Source organism: Podarcis raffonei, chromosome 4 (assembly GCF_027172205.1).
Source record: "Podarcis raffonei isolate rPodRaf1 chromosome 4, rPodRaf1.pri, whole genome shotgun sequence".
In the NCBI taxonomy this organism is placed as follows: domain Eukaryota; kingdom Metazoa; phylum Chordata; class Lepidosauria; order Squamata; family Lacertidae; genus Podarcis; species Podarcis raffonei.
In genome coordinates, this window is record NC_070605.1 from 8,110,882 (window position 1) to 8,133,789 (window position 22,908).

A 22,908-nucleotide genomic window follows, 5' to 3' on the forward strand; every position below is an offset into this window, starting at 1 on the left:
TTAAAATTAATAATGATTATTTATGTAGACAAGGATTAAATGTAAGGTATGTGTTTAGAATAGATTTATGAGAAATTTTGAAAACTTATTGATTAGAATACTTGTGTGAGATTGTATGGGGAAAATACAGAATAACAGATACAATCTTGTTTAAAATGTATATGGGAAGTGCAGTGTAAGCGATGGAAGTCAATCAATGAAATTTTATTATTATTTTCGTATTGAGATATTTGTAGAATTAAGTTGGAAGAGATTCTTCCAATTTTTCTTTTTTCCTCTTTATTTTTTCTTCTTTCTTCTTTACTTCTTTTTCTCTCTTTTGTTCCTTTTTTCATATATATATATGTGCTTATTTGTAATATTTTGCTTATATTTTGTAACAATTATGTTAAATAAACAATAAATTTTAAAAATAAATAAAAATAACTAACTAACTCTTAATATTATTTAAAAATCTAACATTGTTTTTAATTCTAATAATCATAGTAATCATAATAATTACTAATAATTACTAAATTCGTTGAATTTGCTAAATCTGAATACTCCACCCTTTTCACCCGCCGTTCCTCTTTGCTGCCATTATTCCCTCTCTCCCTTGTTCTCCATCCCTGCGCTTTTGGGAGAAGCAGAGACGCAGCATCTCAATTGGAATGCTCCTCTATAATCTTATCTCTACGGTGCTAGCCAAGGTCCCCGCGGAGACGCTTTTCCGTGGCGGCGCCTGCAGCCCCGCAGCGCCCTCTGGAGGTCGGAGGTCGCACCGGAGGCGGCGAAGTGCCCCCCGGGCTTTCCTCCCGCCGTTGGCGCCGGTTTCCCAGAAGGCCGCGCGGCGGCGGCGGCGGCCGTTGCTAAGCAGCGGGAAGCGGGCTCGGGGGGCCTAGTCGGGAGGATGAAGCAGAGGAAGGCCAAGGCGGCTGGCCCGGCCCGGCCGGGGTCCGGCCGCAAGAAGAAAGGTGAGGAGGGGTCTGGGGGGGGGCGGGGACCCCGTAAAAGTAACGGGGGACGGCGGGGTGTCATTAGCGACCAACCCCGGATTGGTGAGTGAGGCGGGCAGGGAAGCAAACGACAACCCCGCCCCCCGGGCTCACCACATGTTGTTGTTTAGTCGTTTAGTCGTGTCCGACTCTTCGTGACCCCATGGACCAGAGCACACCAGGCACTCCTGTCTTCCACTGCCTCCCGCAGTTTGGTCAAACTCATGCTGGTAGCTTGGAGAACACTGTCCAACCATCTCGTCCTCTGTCGTCCCCTTCTCCTTGTGCCCTCCATCTTTCCCAACATCAGGGTCTTTTCCGGGGAGTCTTCTCTTCTCATGAGGGGGCCAAAGTCTTGGAGCCTCAGCTTCAGGATCTGTCCTTCCAGTGAGCACTCAGGGCTGATTTCCTTCAGAAGGGATAGGTTTGATCTTCTTGCAGTCCATGGGACTCTCAAGAGTCTCCTCCAGCACCAGAATTCAAAAGCATCAATTCTTCGGCGATGAGCCTTCTTTATGGTCCAGCTCTCACTTCCATACATCACTACTGGGAAAACCATGGCTTTCACTATACGGACCTTTGTTGGCAAGGTGATGTCTCTACTTTTTAAGATGCTGTCTAGGCCTGTCATTGCCCTTCTCCCAAGAAGCAGGCGTCTTTTAATTTCGTGGCTGCTGTCACCATCTGCAGTGATCATGGAGCCCAAGAAAGTAAAATCTCTCACTGCCTCCATTTCTTCCCCTTCTATTTGCCAGGAGGTGATGGGACCAGTGGCCATGATCTTCGTTTTTTTGATGTTGAGCTTCAGACCATATTTTGCGCTCTCCTCTTTCACCCTCATTAAAAGGTTCTTTAATTCCTCCTCACTTTCTGCCATCAAGGTTGTGTCATCTGCATATCTGAGGTTGTTGATATTTCTTCCGGCAATCTTAATTCCAGCTTGGGATTCATCCAGCCCAGCCTTTCGCATGATGTATTCTGCGTATAAATTAAATAAGCAGGGAGACAAAATACAGCCTTGTCGTACTCCTTTCCCAATTTTGAACCAATCAGTTGTTCCATATCCAGTTCTAACTGTAGCTTCTTGTCCCACATAGAGATTTCTCAGGAGACAGATGAGGTGATCAGGCACTCCCATTTCTTTAAGAACTTGCCATAGTTTGCTGTGGTCGACACAGTCAAAGGCTTTTGCATAGTCAATGAAGCAGAAGTAGATGTCTTTCTGGAACTCTCTAGCTTTCTCCATAATCCAGCTCATGTTTGCAATTTGGTCTCTGGTTCCTCTGCCTCTTCTAAATCCAGCTTGCACTTCTGGGAGTTCTCGATCCACATACTGCTTGAGCCTTCCTTGTAGAATTTTAAGCATAACCTTGCTAGCGTGTGAAATGAGTGCAATTGTGCGGTAGTTGGAGCATTCTTTGGCACTGCCCTTCTTTGGCATTGGGATGTAGACTGATCTTCTCCAATCTTCTGGCCACTGCTGAGTTTTCCAAATTTGCTGGCATATTGAGTGTAGCACCTTAACAGCATCATCTTTTAAAATTTTAAATAGTTCAGCTGGAATACCATCACTTCCACTGGCCTTGTTATTTGCAGTGCTTTCTAAGGCCCATTTGACTTCACTTTCCAGGATGTCTGGCTCAAGGTCAGCAACCACACTACCTGGGGTGTACGAGACATCCATTTCTTTCTGGTATAGTTCCTCTATGTATTCTTGCCACCTCTTCTTGATATCTTCTGCTTCTGTTAGTTCCTTACCACTTTTGTCCTTTATTATGGTAATCTTTGTACGAAATGTTCCTTTCATATCTCCAATTTTCTTGAACAGATCTCTGGTTCTTCCCATTCTGTTGTTTTCCTCTATTTGTTTGCATTGCTCGTTTAAGATGGCCTTCTTGTCTCTCCTTGCTATTCTTTGGAAATCTGCATTCAATTTCCTGTATCTTTCACTATCTCCCTCGCATTTTGCTTGCCTTCTCTCCTCCGCTATTTGTAAGGCCTCGTTGGACTTTGCTTTCTTGCATTTCCTTTTCATTGGGATGGTTTTCGTTGCTGCCTCCTGTACAATGTTACGAGCCTCCATCCATAGTTCTTCAGGCACTCTGTCCACCAAATCTAAGTCCTTAAACCTGTTCCTCACTTCCACTGTGTATTCATAAGGGATTTGACTTAGATTGTATCTTACCGGCCCAGTGGTTTTTCCTACTTTCTTCAGTTTAAGCTTGAATTTTGCTATAAGAAGCTGATGATCTGAGCCACAGTCAGCTCCAGGTCTTGTTTTTGCTGACTGTATAGAGCTCCATCTTTGGCTGCAGAGAATATAATCAATCTGATTTCGATGCTGCCCATCTGGTGATGTCCATGTGTAGAGTCGTCTCTTGTGTTGTTGGAAAAGCGTGTTTGTGATGACCAGCTTGTTCTCTTGACAGAACTCTATTAGCCTTTGCCCTGCTTCGTTTTGATCTCCAAGGCCAAACTTGCCAGTTGTTCCTTTTATCTCTTGCCTCCCTACTTTAGCATTCCAATCCCCTATAATGAGAAGAACATCCTTCTTTGGTGTCACTTCTATAAGGTGTTGTAAGTCTTCATAGAATTGGTCAATTTCAGTTTCTTCAGCACCAGTGGTTGGTGCATAAACTTGGATTACTGTGATGTTAAAAGGTCTGCCTTGGATTCGTATCGAGATCATTCTATCATTTTTGAGATTGCATCCCAGTACAGCTTTCACCACTCTTTTGTTGACTATGAGGGCCACTCCATTTCTTTTACGGGTTTCTTGCCCACAGTAGTAGATGTGATGGTCATCCGAACTGAATTCGCCCATTCCCGTCCATTTTAGTTCACTGATGCCCAGGATGTCAATATTTATTCTTGCCATCTCATTTTTGACCACCTCCAACTTACCCAGGTTCATGGTTCTTACATTCCAGGTTCCTATGCAATATTTTTCTTTACAGCATTGGACTTTCCTTTCGCTTCCAGGCATATCCGCAACTGAGCGTCCTTTCAGCTTTGGCCCAGCCGCTTCATTAGCTCTGAATCTACTTGTACTTGCCCTCCGCTCTTCCCCAGTAGCATGTTGGACGCCTTCCGACCTGAGGGGCTCATCTTCCAGCGTCATAACTTTTATATGCCTGTTGTCTTTGTTCATGGAGTTTTCTTGGCAAGGATACTGGAGTGACTTGCCGGTTCCTCCTCCAGGTGGATCACGTTTGGTCAAAACTCTCCACTATGACCTGTTCATCTTGTGTGCCCTGCTCGGCGTAGTTCATAGCTTCTCTGAGTTCTTCAAGCCCCTTCGCCACGGCAAGGCAGTGATCCATGAAGGGGGCTCACCACATACCCTAAATTTATTATTATTATTATTATTATTACCGGGCTCACCACATACCCTAAATTTATTATTATTATTACTATTACCGGGCTCACCACATACCCTAAATTTATTATTATTATTATTACCGAGCTCACCACATACCCTAAATTTATTATTATTATTATTACTATTACCGGGCTCACCACATACCCTAAATTTATTATTATTATTATTACCGAGCTCACTACATACTTTAAATTTATTATTATTATTACTATTACCGGGCTCACCACATACCTTAAATTTATTAATATTATTATTTCTATTATTACCCGGCTCACCACATGCCTTAAATTTATTTATATTGTTGTTGTTGTTGTTGTTGTTATTATTATTATTATTACTGGGCTCACCACATACCTTAAATTTATTAATATTATGATTACCGGGCTCGCCACATACCTTAAATTTATTATTATTAGTATTAGTATAATTACTGGGCTCACCATATACCTTAAATAATAATAATAATAATAATTATTATTATTATTATTATTATTATTATCACTACTACTATTACTACTACAACTGCATTTATATTTATATGCCGCCTGGTAAGGGACTCAAGGTGCCTTACAGACAACAGCAAGAACCGCTACAAACAAAAAAAGGAAAGCAACCATCAAAGTACAATTTAGCACTGATAGAATTTGGGAATTATTCTCGGGACAGAACTACCTAAATTGCACAGCTCCGTTTTGTAACAGATAAAATTGAAACAGAAGGAAGAGGAGAGGAAATAGAAAACATAAGGGGGGGGGAGAAGTTAAAACAATGGACCAGGGGGGCGGGGAGAAGAGAAGCTGATGTTTTGTTGTGTATTTGGATGTTATTGGGTTACTATTTAATAACTGAAAGATGATAAACAAAGTTCATTTTTAAAAAGAAATAAACTAACTGGCCTGTTTTGGATAAATAGTAATGCTGCGCTCTACCTCTTCTCCACAGACGTCAGTGATATCTCCCCCTCTACAAGCTTGCCTCCGCTTGTAGAAGGACAACTGCGCTGCTTTCTGAAGCTGACCATTAGCAAAATCTTATGGATGGTTGCCAAGGCACCTGCTTCCTTTCTTATCCGGGTGAGGTGGTGGGGAGAAACCTCAGACGGGACAGCCTTTGTTCCCCGGGATACCTCACAGGCCGAGCAAAAAAACCTCAAAACTACGACCCGCTACCCAGTTCGGTGTGGACCAAAACAGTTTGTCTCCTATCTGACAGGTACAGCTACTCCTTTGAAGTATGAGCGTGTGGCTTGTTAGTTTAGGGTTGGACAAGCTGCTAAAGCACAAATTGGCTACTTTTAAAATGAGGCTGCATTTTAAATTGCATTTTAACCTGTATTTTAAATTGGTCCCCCCCCCATTATGTTTTTACTGTGATTTTATTGGTGTTAGCTGCCCTGAGCCCGGCTCTGGCTGGGGAGGGCGGGGTATAAATAAAAATTATTATTATTATTATTATTATTATTATTATTATTATTATTACTACTACTACTACTACTACTACTACTACTGCTATTAAATGGAAGGCAGTGATTGTGTTTTGCCCCTTCAAGTCAAGTCCCAGTGAGTCAGCTTAGAATGAGATGGAACAAACAGTGAAATTATTCTGCATTGCTGGCAGATAAGCTTCATTCTCATAATTGGTGGGCAACTTCTGCTTTTTCAGAGCCTTATAAAAGTTGCTAGCTGATGGTCCCTCAGTTTGATGCCTGCTTTAGAAGGATTTTTGTTGTTGTTTAGTCGTTTAGTCGTGTCCGACTCTTCGTGACCCCATGGACCAGAGCACGCCAGGCACCTCTGTCCTCCACTACCTCCCGCAGTTTGGTCAAACTCATGCTGGTAACCTCGAAAACACTATCCAACCATCTCGTCCTCTGTCGTCCCCTTCTCCTTGTGCCCTCCATCTTTCCCAGCATCAGTGTCTTCTCCAGGGAGTCTTCTCTTCTCATGAGGTGGCCAAAGTACTGGAGCCTCAGCTTCACGATCTGTCCTTCCAGTGAGCACTCAGGGCTGATTTCCTTCAGAATGGATGCGTTTGATCTTCTTGCAGTCCATGGGACTCTCAAGAGTCTCCTCCAGCACCATAATTCAAAAGCATCAATTCTTCGGCGATCAGCCTTCTTTATGGTCCAGCTCTCACTTCCATACATCACTACTGGGAAAACCATGGCTTTAACTATACGGACCTTTGTTGGCAAGGTGACGTCTCTACTTCTCAAGATGCTGTCTAGGCCTGTCATTGCCCTTCTCCCAAGAAGCAGGCGTCTTTTAATTTTGTGGCTGCTGTCACCATCTGCAGTGATCATGGAGCCCAAGAAAGTAAAATCTCTCACTGCCTCCATTTCTTCCCCTTCTATTTGCCAGGAGGTGATGGGACCAGTGGCCATGATCTTCGTTTTTTTGATGCTGAGCCTCAGACCATATTTTGCGCTCTCCTCTTTCACCCTCATTAAAAGGTTCTTTTAATTACTTGCCCTCCGCTCTTCCCCAGTTGCATGTTGGACGCCTTCCGACCTGAGGGGCTCATCTTCCAGTGTCATAACTTTTATATGCCTGTTGTCTTTGTCCATGGAGTTTTCTTGGCAAGGATACTGGAGTGGCTTGCCGGTTCCTCCTCCAGGTGGATCACGTTTGGTCAAAACTCTCCACTATGACCTGTTCATCTTGTGTGCCCTGCTCGGCGTAGTTCATAGCTTCTCTGAGTTCTTCAAGCCCCTTCGCCACGGCAAGGCAGTGATCCATGAAGGGGTAGAAGGATTTTATTTATTATTATTTTTGGTGGGAGGGAGACCCCTTCCCATTGCCCCTTTCACTTTCTCCCCATTTCAGCTCCTTCCATCACCCCTTGTTCCGGGCCCAGCCTGGGCCACCTCCATACCAGTTTCTTATTTCCATCATGGTAAGTATCCACCCATGGCTAAGAGATGGAGGTGAGGAACTGGTTTTTGCATACAGGGTAGCTTGAATAGCTCAGCCACTTGTTTCTGCGTCTTGAAGTAAAAGCACACATTGTTCTGTTTCTTCACGTTTTGTTTATTGCGCTCGTTTATTTTTGTTTGTTTTTGCCTCCTACAGATATGGGTGCTCTTGTCCTGGAAGTAATGGCCAAACCAAATCACCTTCCAATTGGCCGGGTGCAAATCAATGGGCTGGCACAGCTCTCTCCAAGTCACCCAATCAGCGGATTTTTCACCATTGTCTCACCGACATCTGAGAAGATGGGAGAGCTACAGGTAACTCTCAAACCTTTCCCTGTTTAATGGTCACCCCCACCCCACGTCAGACATGTGCTCCAAGTTCAACACATGGTGAGGTGGGCATGAAAAGCACAAGATAAAGCTACTAACGAATTTAATAAATAAATAAATAAATAAATAAATAATAACAATAATAATAATAATAAATAATAACGCGGTTGGCGCTGTGGGTAAAAGCCTCAGCGCCTAGGGCTTGCCGATCGAAAGGTCGGCGGTTCGAATCCCCGCGGCGGGGTGCGCTCCCCTTGTTCGGTCCCAGCGCCTGCCAACCTAGCAGTTCGAAAGCACCCCCGGGTGCAAGTAGATAAATAGGGACCGCTTACTAGCGGGAAGGTAAACGGCGTTTCCGTGTGCGGCTCTGGCTCGCCAGAGCAGCGATGTCACACTGGTCACGTGATCCGGAAGTGTCTCCGGACAGCGCTGGCTCCCGGCCTCTTAAGTGAGATGGGCGCAGAACCCTAGAGTCTGTCAAGACTGGCCCGTACAGGCAGGGGTACCTTTACCTTTACCTTAATAATGTGTGAAGCGATTAAAAAACTCGCTTTCCAAATGCTAACTACTACTGCTGAGTCCTTTCAAACATTTTCTTACAGGTATCGCTTGTTCTGGAACCGCTGTCCGAAACCTATGACAGCAACAGCTCCGTCCCAAACACAGACGTCAGCTTCAGTGCTGGTTTGTCAGTCCGGGGAACCAAAGAAGCGGCTGACTCTAACCCATTCCTTGTACCCTCGCAGCCTCACAGGCCGGCTAGCACGAATATCATTGGAAGAGAGTCCGCTAGCAGTAGTAGGGCCACCACACCAAGGTGTTCTTCTCTTTTTTTGTTTTCCATTTTGATCTCAATGAATGTTTTAAGATGAAGAGACAGATAAAGATATTTGAGGCGCACATTTGTCAGGGTGGAGGCTTTTGTTTCTGTTGTGAAGCCCTTTAATGGGCTTTTGTCATTTTATCACCTGCTGTTTGCCGCCCTGGGCTCCCTTGGGAGGAAGGGTAAGGTAGAAATTAACTAAGTGATGGCAGGGATGGGGAACATGTGACCCTCCAGAGGTGGGACCCTCAAAACTCCCATCAACCCACTGGCACAGCCAAATATCGGGGATGATGGGAACAGGAGTTCAGCAATGTCTAGAAGGCTTCATGGGGTCATATCAACTGCCATTTTTCTTGAAATAATAAATAATAATTTATTATTTCTACCCTACCCATCTGGCTGGGTTTCCCCAGCCACCCTGGGTGGCTTCCAACAAAAGATTAAAAATACCTTAAAACCTCAGTCATTAAAAAACTTCCCTAAACAGCTCCATTCGCTTTCCCATAGCACATATTCAAGGGGTAAGGTGGCATTCAAGGTCCTCTGGCTGTTCTGGATGTGGTACCCCATCAGGTGGGTTGGAGAGCTGCTTCCAGGGCATCTTTGGCTCTCGTGGATTCCATTGCCTCTGAACCTAGAAAGGGCAGGCCCTCAAGAGACCCAGGAAAGGGTACTGGACACTTTTGTTTTGGTTTGATTTGTAAGTGGAGAACAGCTAGAGCTCATCTGAGATGGAAAGAGAGGCCATATTGTCACCAGTGGGTTCCTTGTCCCATAATCTCCTATTGATGGAAAGCTGGCAACCCACTGGCCCGGGAAAAGCACTCTCCATTTCAAGATTGCACACCTCCCTTGAAGAATGGCATGGGAGAAGCATGGTCTAGGTTTTCCACTGCTGGCAAGGAACCAACATGATTGTGTTCTGCATTCTCATGTATTTGGGTTGAACAAGACTATCGGCTGCTAGTAAGTCTTATGCCTGCTTAAAGTACTTAAAAAAAAAATGCTAATGGGCTGAACTCTGGCTTCCATTAAGCACCCAGGGAGCTCAGTATTCCTCAGGAAAGCTTATTTCACCAGATCAGAAGCTGCATAGATGTCTGTTATGCATGTCAAAGTGGGTTGCTGTCATTACCCATAAGCATTTCAGGGTGGGCGGGCGTGCCAGTCTCTTTCCAGTTCATGTGAAGCCATGACTTGAACATCCTGGGTTGCAAAACGGCTCATGAGCCCTGTCTCTGTGTCCCCCAGTAATGATGACCTCTGCCAGGTGATGCAGAAGGAGACTGCACGCCGCAGTGGAACTCAGGAGAACATATTGCCAAATGTCTCAGTGCCCAAGTAACTCTGCAGGCCAGAATGTCCCCTAGCCCTTCACTCTGCAGTGCTCTGAAGGCAAGGGTGTGTTTTCTGTCCCCATTATTCAGCTCTCCCTGTCAGTAATAAAGGTAAAGGTACCCCTGACGCGGGTGGCGCTGTGGGTTAAACCACAGAGCCTAGGACTTGCCGATCAGAAGGTCGGCGGTTCGAATCCCCGTGACAGGGTGAGTTCCCGTTGCTCGGTCCCTGCTCCTGCCCACCAACAGTTTGAAAGCAGTTCAAAGTGCAAGTAGATAAATAGGTACCGCTCCAGCGGGAAGGTAAACGGTGTTTCCGTGCATTGCTCTGGTTCGCCAGAAGCGGCTTAGTCATGCTGGCCACATGACCCGGAAGCTGTACGCCGGCTCCCTCGGTCCGTAAAGCGAGATGAGCTCCGCAACCCCAGAGTCGGCCACGACTGGACCTAATGGTCAGGGGTCCCTTTACCTTTACTGCTTCACCATTTTTTTTTAAAAAAAAAACTCTCTATGCAATTAAAGGTAAAGGTAAAGGTACCCCTGCCCGTACGGGCCAGTCGTGTCCGACTCTAGGGTTGTGCGCCCATCTCACTTAAGAGGCCGGCGGCCAGCGCTGTCCGGAGACACTTCCGGGTCACATGGCCAGCGTGACGAAGCTGCTCTGGCGAGCCAGCACCAGCGCAGCACACGGAAACGCCGTTTACCTTCCCGCTATAAAGCGGTATCTATTTATCTACTTGCACCTGGGGGTGCTTTCGAACTGCTAGGTTGGCAGGCGCTGGGACCGAGCAACGGGAGCGCACCCCGCCGCGGGGATTCGAACCGCCGACCTTTCGATCGGCAAGTCCTAGGCGCTGAGGCTTTAACCCACAGCGCCACCCGTCAGTAATACAGGTACTTTATATGCATGCCCAGAACAGCATTAGGGGCATTTTGGAAAAACCATCCTTGAGTTAAACTTTGTGATGGTGCTTATGTTTTGGAACAGGGGCAAGGATCACTTGTACTTTCAGGAGAACTCCGAGAACCTAAAAGAAGGGTTTTTTCGACCTCACCAACACCACCTCCAAGGGCACAATGATTCCGTCAATGCAAATGATCCCAAACAACAAGGGTTGTTTTCCGGTGGCTCTGATCTTGAGGCTCAAGTGAGGTTGGCTAAGGAAAGTCCCAAACCTGCCCGTGTTCTTTCTTGCAACAACCCACCCACAAAAGATCTCCTTTCAGGTATGTATATAAATAGTTGGGTTTCATCTACGATGTTATCGTTTTAAAAAGCTCTGTCACGTTGCACTTTCCCCTATAGGAGTGGTCTAGGAATGGCTCGCCCATAAGTCAGTATGTACAGTTGTTATTTTAAATTCAGTGTTCACTCCTGTCCTCTTTTCCCCAGCCCTTTTGGATAGAGGCAATAGACTCCGAAACGCTATGGTAGTGTCTGCAATGACATCGAATCCAGACCCCGATATACAGCTTTATGAACTTCAGCCCATGAAGCAGGATGTCTCCAAACTAGTTGAAAAGTGAGTTTGGGAGAGTATGTGGGAATGTTTGTGTCATGGATATAATGGCATTCAGGATGCTTAATAAAAGCAGTATGTATCAAATCACTTTTTCAGAGTAGCTTGGGCCCAACAATTCTATAGACACAGACAAAATAGTTATGGTTTTGTCTCTGACATCTGCTGGATTATGAATATGCAAGTTGCCAACTCTGTATCAGAAAAAAACAACCATGAAGTGTGTACATTTACATCTCATTTCAGAGATATATGATCTAACTTTGTGTGTGTATACTAAATTGATGGAATCAGTAGATTGGTCCAACAGTCTGTAATCATCTTTACTCATTCGGTACCCTGTTTTCCGAATTCTTACTCAAATGAGTGAAAATGGAAGCCTGTTGAACTAGAGAGGGGCTCAGATTGTTTTTAGGGTTTTTTTGCTGCAGGAATATGTCTGAAGTCCAATGGGATTTATTACAAGTTAAATGTATATGGGACTGCAGCCTATAGCAATAAAATTTGTTTAAATGCCTGGTGCCTAAATAATGCTAATGTTGGCACCAAGCAAACCTCATTGGTTTTGGTAATTTATCCTTGCTTAATATCATAACCCCCCCCCCCGTTCAGCCTTACCCAACCTGGTGCCCTTTGGCTAAATTGGACTACAACTTCCATCACTTCTGGCCATTCACTATGACTTCAGGGGCTGATGGGAGTTGTAGTCCAAAGAATCCAGAGCGTACCATGCCCGGGAAGTGCCTAGTTCATCTTTATTGGCATATTTTCTTATCCAGGAATCTTAAAAACCTGCACCCTGGCCTCATACCTGCCGTTGAAGAGCCTCTTCAGCCACTGCCTGATGGCTCAGAATTTGATTTACATGCTGAAAACAGAGCAATCCAGCTCTTGCTGGGCAGGTAAGATGTGAAATGTGTGGGGAATCCTGCAGCAACAAGGGTCATCACGAGTACAATAGATTCTGTCTAACACAGCTCAGTCTCATTTGTGTCCTGTACATCACCTAGCAGAGCGGTGCTGGATAAAAACCAAAAAGCTAGGACAGTGCTGAATTCAACGTTACTGTGTGCATGCTCATGTCTGTGTACGTAGCTAGATGATGTGCATATTTACCTTCTTTCCTTTTCTCCCCCACAGTTCTGGTTCTTCCCCTCTGCGCCTTTTGGATGGTACAGGATCTCCCCTGGAATGTATCTCTCCCGGGAGTGAGGTGTACGACAGTGAGCTGAACGACCCCCACTATGACCAGAGCCTCCTGGAAAACTTGTTCTACACTGTTCGAGTAAGCGCCAGAGGCGTGTAGGTGGTTTGGGCATGTTATTGTGACTAAGCTTTCCATGAACCAAGCCAGTCTTACCACAGTCAGCTTCCTGGCTAGAAAACATTATTTGTACCTAGTCTCTTATCCTGTGTTTGAAGGAGGGGGCCTTGCTCAGTGGTAGAACCCATGCTTTGCCTGTGCAAGGTTCCAGATTCAACCTCTGTCATCTCTAGTTAAAAGAGTCTCAAGAGGGGCTGTGAAATACTTTTCTGCCTGAGATACTGGAAGGCTGCTGTCTGTACTGGGCTAGAATGAACCAGGCAACAATTCTGCAAATCAGAGTCTGCTTTGCTTATGTCAGCACAGTAACCTGGCGCCCACCAGGTGTTTTAGACTACAACTCCCAGCATCCATAGACATTGGAAGTTACCGTATTTTTCGCTCTATAGGACGCACTTTTCCCCCTCCCAAAATGAAGGGGCAATGTGTGTGCGTCCTATGGAGCGAATGCAGGCTTTCGCTGAAGCCTGGAGAACGAGAGGGGTCGGTGCGCAGCGACCCCTCTCGCTCTCCAGGCTTCAGGCAGCTATCCGCAAGCCTTTGGAGCGCTCCGAAGGCTTGCGGATAGCAGCCTGAAGCCCGGCGAGCGCTGCACCAATTCCCGCAGCTCTCACTGGGCTTCAGGCAGCCATGCACAAGCCTTCTGAGCGCGGCGGGAGTTCCCGCCGGGCTCCAAAGGCTTGTGGATAGCTGCCTGTTCTGGGGGCTGGGGTGGGGGAAGCTCAGGCTTCCCAGTCCCGCAAGCTCCGGGAGCGGCGGCGAGGTTGCGCGCAATCTTGCCACCGCTCCTGGACCTGTTCTGGGGGGTGGGGTCAGGGGAAGCTCGGGCTTCCCCCGTCCCTAGCCCCGCAAGCTCCGGGAGCGGCGGCGAGGTTGCGCGCAATCTTGCCGCCGCTCCTGGACCGGGGGGGGGATTTCCCCCCCCCTAAAAACTAGGTGCGCCCTATGGTCCGGTGCACCCTATGGAGCGAAAAATACGGTATAGTCTAAACATTTGGGGGGGTGGGGGGCAACAGATTGGGGAAGGCTGGCTTATGGGCTTCCTCTCTGCCTCTCCTTTCATCCCGTCTTACCTCTCTTGCGCTGGGCATCGTCCAAAAGACGAGAGCTGCCGAAAGACAAAAACGTTTGTTTTAGGTGTGCAAAAGACTTAAGTGAAGTTTAAAACACTAGCCCTCTCCTAGGTCAATCAGATTTATGTGGTGCCCCCCCCATAGAAGATTAGCACAGCTCGTCCACAGAGTGTTCTCCTGAGAAAATAATGTGTGGTACTCACCATGAAAATTCTTTTAGTGTGAGGCATCTGTATCACAGCTGTATTGGCAGCTAGAGGCATCCCACATAAAAAAAGTATTCATATAGGAACACATCAGATCTGCCACACCTCTCATTTGTGCCGGGTCTTGCTGGAGGAGTGGGTGAAGACCAGAGGTTCTGCCTCTGCCCCTTTAACTTAACACCTTTCCAGATGCTCCTCATATCTCTCTGTCTAGCTTGGCCACAAAATAGAATTTGAGTGGAGATTAAAAACTTGCAGTGTTTGGAAAAGGTCACCATATTTTTAAAAAAATAATTCTATTGTTCCTTTTATTAATCCAGCAATGTGCCTAGTAAAACAGATCATGTATTTCAGCAACTGAGTTTGAATTTTAGAGTTACATTTCTTAAAAAAATATTTTTTATTCATTTTCCATTTTTTGATAATATTATAACATCATATCACCTTTTACAAAGTTTTAGCTCTGCCGAGCTTTCGACTTCCCTCCGTTCCATCATCTGTTTTTTATAAATGGTTACCATCTTTAATCTCAAGATAAGGAGAACTTCCTTTTGGTAATTGAATCGTTAATTCCTGAGTGTTCTGTGACTGTTAAATGTTTTTTGCTTTTCTCACTCTTTCCCTTAGAAGTCCGACAGCAGCTTAAGTGACTTCCTCAGTGACGAGGAAGATGCTGTTGCTTCCGGAAAACTAAACAAATCGCAGAACAGCAAGTGTCGGAGATCAAACAAGGCTTCAGATTCTAGCCCCTTGGGTCAGAAAGGGACTCGAGAGGCAAAACCCAGGTAAACCAGTTGCTGCGGGCTCCATTACACATGACTCAAGCAGCCCAGAACTGTAATACCTTAAGGACCACTTCTCTCCATATGAACCGACAAGGACTCTGCAATCACCATCCGAGGCCCTTCTTTGTGTGCCCTCTCCAAGGGAGATCTGAAGAGCGGCAGCACGAGAACAGGCCTTTTCTGCAGTGGCTCCCCATTTGTGAAATGCTCCTCCAGGGAGGCTTGTCAGACCCCATTGTTATACGTCTTTAAGCACCAGGCAAAAACTTTGCTTTACAACCAGGCCGTGGGCCTTTAACTACCTGTGGCCTTTTTGAAGTGGGTGGGGTGTTTTAAATGTACAGTGGTACCTCGGGTTACATACGCTTCAGGTAACGTACGCTTCAGGTTACAGACTCCTCTAACCCAGAAATAGTACTTCAGGTTAAGAACTTTGCTTCAGGATGAGAACAGAAATTGGGCTCCGGGAGGCCCCATTAGCTAAAGCGGTGCTTCAGGTTAAGAACAGTTTCAGGTTAAGAACGGACCTCCGGAACAAATTAAGTACTTAACCCGAGGTACCACTGTGTTTCTTTTTCCTTGTGGTTTTAATGCACCTATGGGGTGGGGTAGAGGTTTCCAATCTTTTTGAGCCCACAGCTCCCTTGACCAACTGCATTCTTTCTGTGGGGCTTAGGAGCCCAGTTTTGTCACCCCTTGCCTGCAGAGCTGGCAGCCTCTCACCCCTTTTCTAACACCCTCCCTTGTGGAGTGTTTCCTTAGCCTCCTCTCCTTTTCCCTCTCCTTGGGAGTCCTCTGGGCAGCTGCTGCTGCCACCGTCCTTGGTTTCTGAGCGCTCTCTCTCTCTCTCTCTCACACACACACACCCTGCCTCAAAGAGAGGTGCCTCCTCACACTGCCTCACAGGGGCCTGGGACTTGTCAGTCTGTTCCCAACAGCAAGGGCTGGCAGACTGACTGGCTGGGCTCCCTCACCCGCTTGCTTGCTTGCTTGCTTGCTTGCTCTGAGGTCTCCTCAGATCCTGGCAGCCAGCACACTCTGGCCAGCCCCAGAGGCACCATTCGCCTGGGGAGCTTGAAGCCAGGGCTGCTGCAACAAACTGCAGTGCAAGCCTTTGGGAGACAGAGACGTGAGAGAGGGCATTCAAGTAGGGAGGAAAGGAAAGAGGGACAGAGGCCAGTACTGCCCATGATAGCCCTGACCATCATTCAAGGCACTCCAGGGTGCCACGGCACACTGGTTGAAAACTACTGGGGTGGGGAATTGTCCACCTGTTTGGCTAGTTGTTGTTTTTTTTTAATACTTTTGTTTTGCTTTAAACAAATACAGATAAATATAAACAACCAAAATTACAAAAGAAAAATCCTTAATAATGATGATGATAAAAAAGCTTTAAAAAAACTACAAAAAATATCTAAGTACATGGCATAGAACTTAAGCCATTATGGGAAAGAAAAAAGAAAGGAAAGGAGGAGGAGGAGGAGGAGGAGGAGGAAAGAAAAAAAAAGGAAAAAAGAGGAAGATGAGCCAAAACACAAGAAGGCTCATATATTGTATGCTTCCGTCAAGGTCACAACAGATCATTATTCTTATCAATTCTCTCTATCTGCTGTTTTAAGTCCCTTTGGGTTGCCCTGGGCAAGAAAAATCACTAACAAATTAAGAAATAATAATAATGACATCACAACTCCTGATTTCCTCTGAACTTCAATTCAGTTCAGGTGTTTTTCCCTACACAGAATTGGTGCATTTGTATCAAATGTGTGAGTTTACAAATTCATAGAGGATCAGACGATTAGTGGCTGCTCACAAGAATGGCTAGGTACTATCTCCACTGTTGGAGACAGTACGTAACTGTGATGGGATGATGAGCTGCTTGTGCATAAAGTCCTAGTCCCTCAGAGTTTGGCTAAGTCCACAAACCTCTGTCTGTGACGGAGCTCCTTAAGCATGGCTCCATCAGTCGCTCGTAGAATCGGACAGTGGGCGTTTACGGAACTTCTTCCAGCATAAAAGTTCCTTAACGGAAACGCGTCTTCTGGACTCTCGGCGTGACAGTTTCCGGCGAGGAGTGGGTGTCCCTATGGGAGGTCCTGAAACCTCCCCGCTATTTTCGCTGGAACTGTCTCTGAGCCCTCCCTCCGACTCACTTTCCCTTGGAGCCCTTCCTCTCCCCCTGCTGGTCCCCTCCTCAGCGGATAAGTCTCTCTCAACCTCTGTGAGCCCTTTCACCTCCTGTTTCTCCGATGGCAGTTCCCTGACAGTAACTGAATGGCAGCTGCTGAGAATCACAGCTTCATAGGGTGCTATTGCACTCTGGCACTGCTTGCATGCCTCTTGTGAGTTGGCCACTTTGAAAACAGAGTGCTGGACTAGTTAGGCCACTGGTCTGATTCAGCAGGCTACTTTTATGTTCTTATGTGCAAGAGATGTAATAAAACAACTCCTTGGAGCACCTTTCTCTTTCCTTTTTATAAGGAAGGTTATCTTAGCCTGCTCGTTCGTGTCCCCCTTCTCAGCCATTCTCCTGCTGGGCCGCTTCCTCTTCATGAGGCTTCCATGGAATCTACAGAGGAAACACGAGCTGTCAACTTGAGCCTTGACAGACTGGCAGTGCTGGGCCGGGTCCGATTAGCTAGAGCAGTCGTGGAGAGCTTAAAGGTGCCCCCTGAAAACATCACTCCAGGCAAAAAACGATCAACTGGAAAGCCGCCCAGGCCAGCGTTGGCCAAAAAGAGGTAATAATTCTTCCTTCTCACTTAGGGGCGAGGCATGTAAGCTCATTGACTTGATCCCATCTCAGCAGGAATCATTAGAATCGTTCATTTTATCACAAGAGCAAAGATTTGGGGATGATGTAAAATCCCTGTTGATACCAAGTCAAATCCATTGGCCCATTTAGTTCTGTGCTGCCTCCATTAACTGGCAAATGGCTCTCCAAGATTTCAGAAAAGGGTGTTTCCGTGCATTTCCTGGGGTTCCCAGGGGTTGAATCCAGGACTTCCTGCATTCAAAGCTGTCACTCAGCCGCTGAGCTTGAGCTCAGTGACTTGTGTTGATGCCCTTTCCACTTTGGCCCATTATATTAAAAACAGTTGGTTGATTCACCCAATACGCTTTCTGTTTCTCCCATTCACAGGACATTCTTTGTCGAGTTTCACTTTCCAGTGGGAGCTTCAAAGATTGGAGCAGGGCAGGCCGCCATAACGACAGAAATAGTTCGGATAGCGTCAAGTAAAATCTCGGGGGAAGGTAAGCCTTGCCTGGGGGAAAGGGGCCCTTTCTCCCCTGGATGGGGCAGCTGACTGCATGGTGTCATGCCCAACACCACTTTCTGGTCCTGTCCTTTTAGGTGTAGCATCCATTTTGTCCTATGCCACACCGCAATCCTGCACTTCCTCAAAATTCCAAATGTCCTCATTGACCCCAAAAGGCTGGCAGCCCCTACTATAGGTGGAGAAAGGTGGGGGGATTGGATCTTTCTGATAAGGAAAAGTAAGCTGATCAGCTGCTCCCCCCCCCCCCCCGCAAAAAAAAAATAGAGGCAAAGAACTTTATAAGACAACTAGAAAATGAAGAGTGGCAGTCTAGTTAACCAGAATAGGATTTGTTGTTGTTGTTGTTTAGTCGTGTCCGACTCTTCGTGACCCCCTGGACCAGAGCACACCAGGCACTCCTTTCTTCCACTGCCTCCCGCAGTTCGGTCAATAGGATTTAGCTACTAGTACAGTGGTACCTCGGGTTAAGTACTTAATTCGTTCCGGAGGTCCGTTCTTAACCTGAAACCATTCTTAACCTGAAGCACCACTTTAGCTAATGGGGCCTCCTGCTGCTGCCGTGCCACCGGAGCACGATTTCTGTTCTCATCCTGAAGCAAAGTTTTTAACCTGAAGCACTATTTCTGGGTTAGCAGAATCTGGAACCTGAAACGTATGTAACCTGAAGCGTATGTAACCCGAGGTACCACTGTAAAGAAAGGGATCACCTTCATGGATCACTGCCTTGTCATGGCGAAGGGGCTTGAATAACTCGAAGAAGTTATGAGCTATACCTCGCAGGGCCACCCAAGATGGACAGGTCATAGCCGAGAGTTGAGACTAAATGTGATCCACCTGGAGAAGGAACTGGCAAACCACTCCAGCGTTTTTCCAACAAAACTCCATGGATATAAAAAAGGAGAAGCTTTGAGAAGAAAGTGAGAGTTTCCAAGGCATGCGGTCACGGAGAGTCAAACACGACTTAGACGACTAAACAACAACAACAAAAAGAAAGGGAGTGAAAGAATAGTTAGATAGTTAAGAAAAAAATATTTATTAATCAGGTTAATAAAAATGGATTTTAAATGCTGAAATCCTGGGAGACAGCCTCATAGACTTCCTTTGGAGTATATACCGTATTTTTCGTCATATAGGGCGCACCGGCCCATAAGACGCACCTCGTTTTTTGGGGGGGAAATGAATAAAAAAAATTATTCCCCCCCCAGCCGTGGCTGCCGCCCCAAGCCTTGCGCACACCTGCCCGAAGCACGGGGCGCCATCCGGAGGGCGCCCCGTGCTTCGGGCTGCAGGCTGCCGCCCCAAGCCTCACGCGCCCGGCGGGACCTCCCGCCGGGCGCGCAAGGCTTGCGGACACCCGCCTGAAGCACGGAGAGCCCTCCGGAGGGCTCCCCGTGCTTCGGGCTGCAGGCTGCTGCCCGCAAGCCTTGTGAGCCCGCGGGAACTCCTGCCGGGCTTGCAAGGCTTGCGGATAGCTTCCTGAAGCCTGGAGAGCGAGAGGGGTTGGTGTGCACCGATGCCTCTCGCTCTCCAGGCTTCAGCAAAAGCCTGCATTCGCCCCATAGGACGCACACACATTTCCCCTTCATTTTTGGAGGGGGAAAAGTGCGTCCTATGGGGCCAAAAATACGGTATGTATAGGATCACTCTGTAAATTCAAAAAGCCTAAATAATCTGCCAGAGAGGAGTGGGTTAGTTAAGTAGTTAGTTCTGTTCTTCTTTCATTGTACCTTTTCCCTCACAAGCCTCCGGAGACCTTTCTTCTGCCGTATCCTTGAAATTTTGACTGAGCATCTTTTTCTTCCCTCTTCCATCCCATCGGGCACCCAATCCCTGTCAATTTACCTTTTCAGTGGTGAAGTTTCAACAGCGGTACGTGTTCCCCGTTCACTTCAGTGGCACAATGATAACCCACTGGTGGAACTCGGACCTTGAGTTTCACGTCTACTCAAAACAAGGCACACAAAGAAAGGTATTCGTTATTGTTTTTCTGGATGAAGCAGATTATGTAGACCCATTTCAACCTACCTTTAAGCCCTGCTCATGGGACTGCTGCGTATTAAGATCTGCAGCTAAGGCCTCACTCTTTGTCCCACCAGTGTTGGATGTCTATGTGGCAAGAGCCAACAAGGAGACTTTTTCACGGGCTCCACTGAGACTTTGCAACCCCTCCTTTGAGAGGCATAGCTTGGCATTCCGCTGGTGGAGGAGGGCAACTGGGTATTAACTGGGTTTAAATGGATATTTTAAACCTTGTCTGCTTATGGATACCCTTTTTAGACCTGTGTGTAATTTATGATAATTTTTTTAATAAGTTTTGTTTGGTAATTTAATTTTTTTGTTTTACAGTTAGCCACATAGAGCACTATTTTGTCAGAAAGTCAGGATTTTAATGTTCTCAATGCCGTATTGGCCTGAAAATAAGCCTCACTTTTCCCCTAAATTCTGACCGTGAAAAGTGTGGCTTATATTTGCAACCTTATGGTATGCAGCCAGGAGCGCAGGACAAACAGGACCAGGAGTGCTGCAAAGTGGCGCCTGCCCCATGCATAGTCCCCCGTCCTCTCCCCCAAGGCTGGTAAGGGAGACAGCAAGAAAGGGGAAAGGCCGCCGGAAACGCACCCCCCCCCCCAAAGTATGCAGCCAGGAGCAGCGAGGAATGGAGAGGCTTATATTCGAGTATTTTTTCCTTTCCCCACCCCCTCCAATTTTAAATGTGTGGCTTATATTCGGGTGCAGCTTATATTCGGGCCAGTACAGTACATATCTTTTCTTACTGATTACGTTTCCTTGAAGACCTTAGCAGAACCCCAGCCCCCAAACCCTACTAGAGGTTTTACTACCATGAGCACAATATAGTATAGATTATGTAATATTGAAAAGTGAAATGCGCAATGTTACCCCCTCCTTCCCCATTGTGTTCTCCTGTCTTCAGCCCCTGTTGATTGGCTCAGCCGTTTTCCCGCTGCGAGACATAATTCAGTCTGAGCAACTAACAGTCAGCCGTGAACTGCCTGTGAAAGAAGTCGGAGGTCCAGCCCAGCTCGGGCCTTTAAAGGTATACACAACCTGCTTCTATACCGTTCTACACACAGGTAGCTTATCTTAATGCAACACTTAGGTGTCATACGCTCTTATTTCTAAAATCTGCCAACATCGTTGAACTATTTAGAACTGGTATTGTTGTTGGGTGTTAATGGCATATCAGGATATATTCTATGCCAAGGATTTGCCTTGGCTTTGGTGCTTTAGTTAGCACTGGGTGAGCCCCTGCCCTGTAGCCTTTGGGAATTGGTTATTGTTTTACTGTGAAATCTTATCAGTAGCTTCCTTTTCTCTGCTCCTCTCAGTTTCATGACGAATACAGTGGTACCTCCGGTTGTGGATGGGATCCGTTCCGGAGGTCCAGTCGGATCCCAAGATTTCTACAACCTGAGGACCACTTCTGTGCATGCACAAACTGCTTCTGCGCATGTGCGTGTGGCAAAACCCGGTAAAATACTTCGGGTTGGCCACGTGCGCATCCCGAAGTTTCCGTAACCAGAGGGAGGAGGTACAACTGTACGGCCTGAATCTGTGAGGGCATGAATTGCCCACAGGTTTGTTGCCAAAGGAGACTAAAGAATTGGCTTGTATCATTGCCTCTTGCTTTGGCCATGGAATTTTTTTCTAGGAGGCTGCTTTCCGCATTGGAGCTCATTCAGGTGTCAGGTTTACATCTGGGAAGAGAGGGGCCCCAGCTCATTCCAAAACAAAGACCTTCTGTATCTAGAGTAAAACAGTCACCTAATGATGGGAATATGTATTGAGTGGCTGTGCTGGGTGCTGCTTGGTTTTTTAGGGCCACCTCCATTCCTGACCCTTTGCTTTCCAGGCCCGTGGAAGGTGATATTTGCTCTTCCCTTATTCACCACTGTGAGGTCTGTTGCCTGTTAATCACGCAGATGGGGTTGGAGATGAAAGTGGGGACTGGAGGGATGGTTCCTGATGTCGCCATGGCGCTGGTGGTTCTCTAAAGCAGTGGAAAACAGAGTGATTCCCTTGGGGGCAAGCAGAATGTCTGCTGAAGAAGCTTTCCATATTGCAGAAGGTTCTGTGGCATCTTTCAAGGTCCACACTGGCAAGGGCTGCCTGGGCTCTCCCTGTACCTCTTCTAAGCGGATGGTGCAACCCAGAACAAACTCTCCTGTGGCTGCACAAGGGAATGGAAGATGGGTAGGAATAGTCACAGTGTCTTTCAAGGAAGCTTGTCTCTGCTGTTACTGATTGTCTGGGTGGCCAGTGGGGAGGGGTGTCACCGCACCCCTGTCCTCCCATCAGCAGTGTTGCAGTGCTTACTGAGAAGGACAAGGTATCAGGTAGGTCAGCGCAGTAGCAAGGACAGATTACCTCCGCTGCTGCACTTTTGCACTGTGCCAGCCTCCCTGCTGCTTTGACCCTCTCCCTCCCGGGAAGTGCAGTGATGCCAACAACTGGAGCCCATTGGTGCGCTGGTTCTCCTTCCTGTTGTGCGCACACACACACACACACGCACACACACACACACACACACACACACACACACACTGATTTTGCTACTGAAGAAGAAGCCCTACAAAGCTTCCAATAATAATAAAGGTAAAGGTACCCCTGCCCGTACGGGCCAGTCTTGACAGACTCTAGGGTTGTGCGCCCATCTCACTCAAGAGGCCGGGGGCCAGCGCTGTCCGAAGACACTTCCGGGTCACGTGGCCAGCGTGACAAAGCTGCATCTGGCGAGCCAGAGCCGCACACGGAAATGCCGTTTACCTTCCCGCTAGTAAGCAGTCCCTATTTATCTACTTGCACCTGGGGGTGCTTTCAAACTGCTAGGTTGGCAGGCGCTGGGATCGAGCAACGGGAGCGCACCCCGTCACGGGGATTCGAACCGCCGACCTTTCGATCGGCAAGCCCTAGGCGCTGAGGCTTTTACCCACAGCGCCA

The 22,908-nt window shown here is 47.0% G+C and overlaps 1 protein-coding gene across 8 annotated transcripts in view; it reads left to right on the forward strand.

The window, feature by feature from the left end:
- The first annotated feature begins 758 nt into the window (after positions 1–758).
- Positions 759–22,908, forward strand: part of C2CD3 (C2 domain containing 3 centriole elongation regulator) — a 63,773-nt gene continuing 41,623 nt past the window's right edge. For 2 of the 8 annotated variants that reach the window (XM_053385048.1, XM_053385050.1), the window contains exons 1-13: positions 761–953; positions 5,299–5,568; positions 7,428–7,585; positions 8,203–8,417; positions 10,752–10,990; positions 11,157–11,286; positions 12,063–12,185; positions 12,424–12,568; positions 14,514–14,671; positions 17,191–17,409; positions 17,811–17,923; positions 19,800–19,918; positions 20,882–21,004. In XM_053385048.1, the coding sequence (XP_053241023.1) occupies positions 890–953; positions 5,299–5,568; positions 7,428–7,585; positions 8,203–8,417; positions 10,752–10,990; positions 11,157–11,286; positions 12,063–12,185; positions 12,424–12,568; positions 14,514–14,671; positions 17,191–17,409; positions 17,811–17,923; positions 19,800–19,918; positions 20,882–21,004 (2,076 nt within the window). In that variant the 5' untranslated portion in view covers positions 761–889. Of the gene's footprint in view, positions 954–5,298; positions 5,569–7,181; positions 7,252–7,427; positions 7,586–8,202; positions 8,418–10,751; positions 10,991–11,156; positions 11,287–12,062; positions 12,186–12,423; positions 12,569–14,513; positions 14,672–17,190; positions 17,410–17,810; positions 17,924–19,799; positions 19,919–20,881; positions 21,005–22,908 lie in introns of those variants that run through there. The other 6 variants (XM_053385052.1, XM_053385049.1, XM_053385053.1 and 3 more) reach the window with 6 other exon arrangements.